The following is a 9,015-nucleotide window of genomic DNA, read 5'->3' as shown; positions in this document are numbered from 1 at the left end:
ATAGATAGATATAAGATAGATAGATAGATAGAATATAGATAGATAGAAGATAGATAGATAGATAGATATAAGATATAGATAGAGATAGATAGATATAAGATAGATAGATAGATATAAGATAAATAGATATAAGATAGATAGATAGATATAAGATATAGATAGATAGAGATAGATAGATAGATATTAGATAGATAGATAGACAGATAGATAGATATAAGATAAATAGATATAAGGTAGATAGATAGATATAAGATAAATAGATATAAGATAGATAGATAGAGATAGATATAAGATAGATAGATATAAGATAGATAGATAGATAGATATAAGATAGATAGATAGATAGCTATAAGATAGATATAAGATAGATAGATAGATAGATATAAGATAGATGTGAGATAGATAGATAGATAGATAGATAGATAGATAGATATAGATAACAGATAGATAGATAGATAGATATAGATAGATAGATAGAGAACAGATAGATAGATAGATATAAGATAGATAGATAGATATAAGATAGATAGATAGATAGATATAAGATAGATAGAGATAGATATAAGATAGATAGATAGATAGAAGATAAATAGATATAAGATAGATAGATGGATGGATAGATGATAGATAGATAGATAGATAGATAGATAGATAGATAGATAGATAGATAGAAGATAGATATAAGATAAATAGATATAAGATAGATAGATAGATATAAGATAAATAGATATAAGATAGATAGATGGATGGATAGATGATAGATGATAGATAGATAGATAGATAGATAGATAGATAGATATAAGATAGATATAAGATATAGATAGATAGAGATAGATAGATATAAGATAGATAGATAGATAGATATAAGATAAATAGATAGATAGATAGATAGATAGATAGATAGATAGATAGATAGATAGATATAAGATAAATAGATATAAGATAGATAGATAGAGATAGATATAAGATAGATAGATGATAGATAGATAGATAGATAGATAGATATAAGATAGATAGATATAAGATAGATAGATAGATAGATAGATAGATATAAGATAAATAGATATAAGATAGATAGAGATAAATATAAGATAGATAGATAGATATAAGATAGATAGATAGATATAAAATAGATAGATATATAGATATAAGATAGATAGATAGATAGATATAAGATAGATAGATAGATAGATATAAGATAGATAGATAGATAGATATAAGATAGATAGATATAAGATAGATAGATAGATATATAGATAGATATAAGATAAATAGATATAAGATAGATAGATAGATAGATAGACAGATAGATATAAGATAGATAGATATAAGATAGATAGATAGACAGACAGACAGATAGAAGATAGATAGATATAAGATAGATATGAGATAGATAGATAGATATAAGATAGATAGATATAAGATAGATAGATAGATAGATATAAGATAGATAGATAGATATAAGATAGATAGATAGATAGATAGATAGATAGATAGATAGATAGATAGATAGATAGATAGATAGATAGATAGATATAAGATAGAAAGATAGATAGATAGATAGACAGATAGATAGATATAAGATAGATAGATATAAGATAGATAGAGATATAAGATAGATAGATAGATACGTAAATGATAGATGAGGAGATAGATAGATAGATAGATAGATAGATAGAGCTAGGAATTGTAGTTTTAAACCACCTAGAGTCACAGATTGGAGAACATCTACACTATCCTGGGAATACTGACTTTTAATCAATCTATTACTCATCTAACAAAATGAAAAATGTCACTTATCAAAGAAATTATAAACTAAATCACATCACTCTTTGATTTTGATAAATGCACTTAAGACAAGGATTTATTGAAGATCTATAGTCCAAATTCATGGCACAATTGAATATAGCAAATATGGTACATATAATCCAAAAATTGACAAGAAGAAAGAGACGTTTTGGTCCACCAATACTTGTCTTAGGGCTTGTCCACATGTAACGGAATTGCTGCAGAAAATTTCTGCAGAATTTCCATTAAAACTAGCCGACATTCCGCTGCGGAAAAACCCCACCATTTCCTGTATTTTTTACTACAGAAAATGTAGTCAATTTTGCTACATTTTTTTCAATGCAGGCAGATGGTGACATCTCCTCCGAAAAACGCAGCAATTCAGTCCACTTTCCGCAGTAGGAATTGACATGCTGAGGTACGAAAAATACGCACCGCAGGTGAATTTCTGGTCAGAAATTTTACGCAGTGTGTGGATGAGGTTTGTTAAATTTCACCCACTTTGCTGCTACTGTATTCTGCTGCGTATTTTCCGTCTGCGATTACGGACGGAAAATACGCAGCAATTCCGTTACACGTGGACAAGCCCTTAAAGAGTCTTTCCAGTCAAAAATCTAAAATTGAGCTTTTGGGTAGAGTCATGGAGCTCAACAAGCTCTGAAGTGTCATGCACCTGAATGGTGCCATTACAGAGATCCCCTAGTGTCCCCTACTAGGCCGCAGTTGGAGCCTGTGCCGCTATAACAATAGAGCAGTGCTGTCCTGAGCTGCTTGGGGGTAGGTATAGGAAATAAACGCAAACAGAATCACATAATTTTACAATGATGACTACTCCCCTGCAGGTTACTAATAGGACACCGGTGAAAATGGGGCTTGGATAATAAGATGATGTATAAATACCTAATTTTTCTGTCAGTCAGGCCCAATAAATTACAATTTCTAGTTGACAGTATTACATTTTCCCAGCCTGGGTGGGGCTTAGTTGTGTGCACCTGTCCACTGATATCTATGTAAGGGGACGACTTACTCAATTACTGGCTTGAAAAAAATGGAGTCATCAACATAGTAGCCACTTAATTCTGCAATGTAGAGAATATGAAGTAATGCAAATAACAGGAAGCACAAAGACAATGTAAACAAAGTAAAACTTAGGGACAGGGGCGTAACTAGGAAAGACTGGGCCCCATAGCAAACTTTTGACTGGGGCCCCCCTCCCCTGGGTGTCACACAACCCCCCCCCCTTGTAGATAGTGCCTTTTTTACAGCCCCCCCTGTAGATAACGCCATACAGCCCCCCCTCTGTAGATAACGCCATACAGCCCCCCCTCTGTAGATAACGCCATACAGCCCCCCCTCTGTAGACAGCGCCATACATCCCCTTGTAGATAACGCCATACAGCCCCCTGTAGATAATGCCATACAGCCCCCCTGCAGAGAACGCCATACAGCCCCCCTGTAGAGACCGCCATACAGCCCCCCCCTGTAGGGAACGCCATACAGCTCCCCCCTGTAGGGAACGCCATACAGCCACCCCCCCCCTGTAGGGAACGCCATACAGCCACCCCCCCCCTGTAGGGAACGCCATACAGCCACCCTTATCCCAAAAAAATGCGACCTACAGTGTGTCCTACAAAATACATGTATCCCCTCTCCACAGGATAGGGGATACATGAGTGATCGCTGGCATTGATAGGGAGAACGGGGGACTGAAAGTCCCCTGAAGTTCTCCATCACTAACCTCTGACTTCCGGCGTCTGCGCAGCTCAATAAAAATGAAAGGAGCGCTGGTCACGCATGCGCACAAGCACGAACCATTCATTTCTACGGAGCTGCCGACACAGACCCCGGAAGTCCGAGGTTTGTGATGGAGAACTTCAGGGGACTTTCAGTCCCCCGTTCTCCCTATCGCTGCCAGCGATCACACATGTATCCCCTGTCCTGTGGAGATCCTGTGGAGAAGGGATACATGTCCTGTGGAGAGGGGGATACATGTCCTGTGGAGAGGGGATACATGTCCTGTGGAGAGGGGGGGGATACATGTCCTGTGGAGAGGGGGATACATGTCCTGTGGAGAGGGGATACATGTCCTGTGGAGAGGGGATACATGTCCTGTGGAGAGGGGGGGGGGATACATGTCCTGTGGAGAGGGGATACATGTCCTGTGGAGAGGGGATACATGTCTTTTGCTCTATTTTGCGCCTTCAGGACCAGACACCGTTTAGCCATTTTTAGCACGTGTTAGTTAAATGGCTCTAACTTTTTTATTTGTTGGGCTAACGACGTGATTTTTGCGACGTTTTTTCCGTAGACAATGCAGGTTTCATTTTTTATCGTTTTTATATGCAGTTTTTTTGCTATTTTAGAATTTTTATTCATAATGTTTGAAAATAATAGTAAAAAAATAAGCTTTTTTACATTTCAGCTATTTTTTTTTTGGTTATAACATAGTTTTACCCTAAAATAGACCTTTTATTTGTGGTCGTCATTGTCTACCGTAAATTTTTATATATTACATGTCTATATTAGGGTAATTGGGTCAGCGCTAGCGTTACAACAATGATTGGCGGGGGGGGGAACGTTTTTTTTGGGGTGGGTATTTTATGTGTATTTATTATTAAAAAAATTTGTACACTTTACTTTATTATTTTTTATTACTATGGTCTGTTCCTCAAAGGTCAAAAAAGACCTTTGGGGAACTTTATATTTTTTTTTTCTTTTTTTTTTACACCATCTTTTCCACTGTAACTGGAGCTGAACAGCAGCCCCAGTTACAGGGGAAATCATCCCTCTCATAGTGACGATTGTCACTAACTGGGCTGTGCTGGGTCTAGTAAGACCCAGCAACAGTCTGCCACTAACGGCACCCGGCGATCATGTGACCAGTCACATGATCACCGGGAGGAATAGAGACAGCGCCGCTGCTGCTGTCTCTATTTCTGTACACAGCGCGCATTCAGCGCTGTGTACAAGTGATCAGAGAAGACAGAAGCAGCGAAAGCTGCTTCTATCCTCTCCTCAGGGTCCCCGGCAGTCAATGACAGCCGGAGACCCGATATTCAGCTGCCCGATCGCGCGGGTAGCAAGTTAAAACCCGAGCCGTAGAAAGTCTATGGCTCGGGTTTTAAGGACCCTGACCGCTGGCCGTAAAAATACAGCCAGCGGTCGGGAACCAGTTAATGGCAGAGCGGGGAGATATCTCCCTGCTCTGCCGTAGTGTTCAGTGGCATCCCGCTGTAGCAGCCATAGCGGCTGCTAGCGGAGCCTCCGGCCATCGTGGGGGCCCGTGCCGGCGACACGGGCCCCCTCATGCCGCGGGCCCCGTAGGAGCCGCTACTGCTGCTACGGCGGTAGTTACGCCACTGCTTAGGGATATATACAAACATAATGTGCGGACTGATTTTTTTTTCTATTGTTAACCATAGTGTTCCCTTAAGTGCATTTTCCAAAATCAAAGAGTCCCGTGGTTTACTTATCATTGGATATCGGGACTATGTCTCCTCTATGTGTCCACTACCAACCAATACAGTGTGCGGTCCATCTTGGACTTTACTTTTGAAACAAAGACTTTTCTAATTTGTTTTCTGTTTTCTTCCCTCCTTTTATTAGGATCTGCTCTTTCAACTACAGAAGTGGAGTCGCACCTGTTCAGCATGGATAAAAGGTGCTTTACCAAGATCACACCTGTAATATTTATGGTTTTAAGCCACAGGGTCCCCTTCACGAGGCCTGATCAAAGCATCTCAGTCTCTAGGTGAGCATATCCCCAACTTCTTTTTGTGTCATGTGGAAAAGCATGGTGCTAACCTTGTGATGTACATAATTTATTCAGTATTTAATTGCACAGGCATATGTAATGATCCGTTTTAGGCGGAGTTCACACGGGGCAGATACATGGTGTATCCACCCTGGTGGCTGCAGGGAATTCCGGACAAAAAAACGCACCAAACTGTGGTCCAGTTTTTCGCCCAGAATGTCTGCATCTGTAATCAATCCTTATTAAACCATACTTGGCCCATTTTATGATCGTCAGGTCCTGCACCAGGCAAAACACAATGTATACATTTTGCCTGGAGTTTTGCTTCAAGTTTTAGATTGAAAGCGCAAGTTCAACTTGTGGCCAATATATATATAAGATATTAAAATCAACCAATTTGTAATATATTCTTTTGACCTATTTTGCCTCCTTAATCCTTTTTCACTCCGGAGTGTATTTGCTACTGGTGTATAGAATACGGTGGTTAACTAGGGGATCCTGACTACAAATAGCCTCATCTGTAGTCAGGTTCTATCTGTGGGAGCTACTCTTCAGACAGTGTGTTCAAATAGTGGTTTATTACTGTGGCTACCATGGAATTGTGGTAAAATGCCCCTGTTTTGCCAAAACCAGAACATATTGCCGTTGTTTCGCATTAAGTAACCGTGCTGATATGTATATTAGGTAATTTTAAAAAAAAACGGTTGCTAAGGAAAAGTTGAGTAGTTGCCCATAGCAACCAATTAGGTTCAAGCTCTTTCTGAGGCCATTTAGAAAATGAAATAAGCAATCTGATTGGCTGCTACGAGCGCCTACTTTTATTTTTTTTATATATATAAATCTCCCCCATAGAATTGCTTACCTTATGCTAAACATTTACATCAAGTTTCTATTTGTTTGTCTACAGTGTTCACAACCAAATGATGATTAATTCTAAGAAGGACGAGTTTTTGGAAACCCTATCCAATTTTTCAACACTTCTGATGACCTCTCACACCACAAAACCATCTTCGACCGTCCACGTGTCACTTGACCCGAACGATGAAAGTGCAGGTGACCTACGTCCCCAACTGTTGAATGTTACAGAGGTGGAGGCCTTGGAGTGGTTGGTAGACTCTCAAGAACCCCTTGTGTTTCTGTTTTTACCTGGAAGCAAACATCAGTTGGCTAACAGAATACAAGAAAGACTGAATGGCACACTGCTAGATAGAATCACAGAAAAGACACAAGAGGTGCTAGAAGACATGCAAGATATCTTTTCAAATGGTGTTCATCTCCAAATCCTTCAAAAACTCATTAACTCTTGCAATGGCCATTTGAACATTAGCTATTTCTCTACAGATGAAGAGCAGTCACCACAGTTGGGAAATAAACAGCATAGGAAACTGCATTCGCTGATGCTCCTTAAGACGTTACAAACAATTCGTGCTTATTGGCAAGACCGGAAGAAATTATCACGACAAAACCGTGGAGCAGGCCTCAAACCTCATTGTCGCCTGCAAGAGCTAACCATCAACTTAAAACCACATGCAGAGTATAAGGACATCCATTTTCCAGAAGAAATCAACATCAACAACTGTGTAGGGCCTTGTCGCTTCCCACAGACCACTCAAAGTGATTACCAGGCCCATGTTATTTTGCTCATCCAGCTCCAGGAGAGAAGAGAATCTGGCCTTGAAAGGCCACCTTGTTGTGTACCTATTCAATACCAAGAACAGTGGCTAATGGTGGCACATGAGAATGGCATTAAACTTCACCTGTACCCAAATATGGTTGCCAAGGAGTGTGGTTGTCGATAGGTAAATTAAGTTGTCATAATTAGTTTTATGGCAAATTTCAAGTGTTAATTTCTACCATTTAAAAAAAAAAAAAGAAAGAGATAATCCAACATATACATTGACAGTCTAAGCACACTACAATAAATTCATTATAAAGAGGCTCTCCCCTAGGCCTACCCTCCCGGGGATAATAGTTCTACCATTATATAAAAAGAGGGGCTTATCCACCTCTAATCTGCATTGCAAATATGCCATATTTGTTTAAGAATATGAGACATACAAAATGCTGGGCACATTTAGTTTGACGTAAATGGTTCAACTTCGTCAAGTATCTAAGTAGCTTAGTTTACGTTAGCTTAGTAAGACAATTTCTCTCTCTCTTTACTCCATAGCTCATCTTGACCTTAAAATACCATGTATACTACACATAACTTAGTACAGGGCTCTGTAGTGAATCTTTAGCAACTACAATAAGAAAATAAGTTGGTACTGTATGAACAGAACATTTTGTATTAATTAGTATTCGTGATATACAGGCTGTGTATGAGCAGAAGTCCGCAGGTGGAATAGGCACCAATGGCAAAATGTAATGTTTCAGGTGTAGTCTTTTCTTTTTTATAAACTTATTAAATTACCTTTATAAGAAAAACGTTATAAAGAATTAACATGAAAATGGTGGATCTTGCCATGTGTAGCGAGTGTTGTCACAGAAAGTCAATACATTTCTATCCAAATTTTACATAAGCCTACTTTGTATAACTTCATTAAATAAATCTTCTGAGACTACCAGTAACAATGTGGTTAGTGTGCCTTTTTATGTGGATTTTCTTTAATCAGGTTCAATATTAAAGTATACCTGTATAGGAATTAAACAAAAAAAATAAAAATGCTCTAGTTTTGAGAAATGACCAATATGACAGCACAAACTTCACTTCCTTCCATGTTTTCACTGTGGATGTTAGGATCTATTAAAGGGGTTGTTTAACCTGTTATAGTCAGGTGACGTTTCTTCCAACTATACATTTCTGCTGCAAAAAATATGTAGTATTACATGCTGGCTATTAAAATGGATTGTCAACCATGCAATCCACAGATGGAATGGGTCCACCAAGGAATTAGCTGCTTTGGCTCATAAATGGGCGCTCCATATGAATGTCTTGATAAGACAAATCCCAGAGTTGTAACTTGAAGTTCCTGGTCTCCTCCACCTACCATGTGCCATTTATAATACTGGTGTCTTCTTATGTGGCAGCGGGTCTTTGTGCTCCCTCACAGGCACCAGAGCCTAAGCGTGACTGCTACCTTGGCAGCCCCTATAGCTGGACAACCCCTTTAACACCTTCCCGATGCCGGTGTCGGCTGTTTGTTACAGCCGACACTTCAGAGTAACTAGCGGCATCACGCTCGAGCGCGATCCCGCTCGTTTAACTCATTCAATGCTGTGGTCAATAGCGACCGCAGCATTTCGATCGTTAGAAAGAGGGGGCAACCCCCTCTAACAGCTCATCGCGCCCCCCGAAACGCAAACCCAGGGGGGGGGGGGGTTCGATGGTTGCTAAGGCTGCCTGGGGGCGTAATGAAGGGCTTAATAGTTGCCTGTCAGAATCACGATGTACTGCAATACATTAGTATTGCAGTATATTGTGCAAGCGATCTAACGATCGCTGGTTGAAGTCCCCTAGGGGGACTAATAAA

General features: G+C 39.4%; 1 protein-coding gene across 1 annotated transcript in view; it reads left to right on the top strand.

Annotated features, from left to right (window-relative positions):
* Positions 1-8,116, top strand: part of AMH (anti-Mullerian hormone) — a 20,430-nt gene extending 12,314 nt beyond the window's left edge. The window contains exons 4-5 of the mRNA XM_075864400.1: positions 5,395-5,539; positions 6,450-8,116. Coding sequence (XP_075720515.1) covers positions 5,395-5,539; positions 6,450-7,341 — 1,037 coding nt within the window. The 3' untranslated portion in view covers positions 7,342-8,116. The remainder of the gene's footprint in view (positions 1-5,394; positions 5,540-6,449) is intronic.
* Positions 8,117-9,015: the final 899 nt, after the last annotated feature.

The sequence above is a fragment of the Rhinoderma darwinii genome, chromosome 1 (genome assembly GCF_050947455.1).
Source record: "Rhinoderma darwinii isolate aRhiDar2 chromosome 1, aRhiDar2.hap1, whole genome shotgun sequence".
NCBI classification, from domain to species: Eukaryota; Metazoa; Chordata; class Amphibia; order Anura; family Rhinodermatidae; genus Rhinoderma; species Rhinoderma darwinii.
The sequence above is the reverse complement of the archived record's forward strand: the minus strand, read 5'-3'. Positions and strand labels throughout refer to the sequence as shown.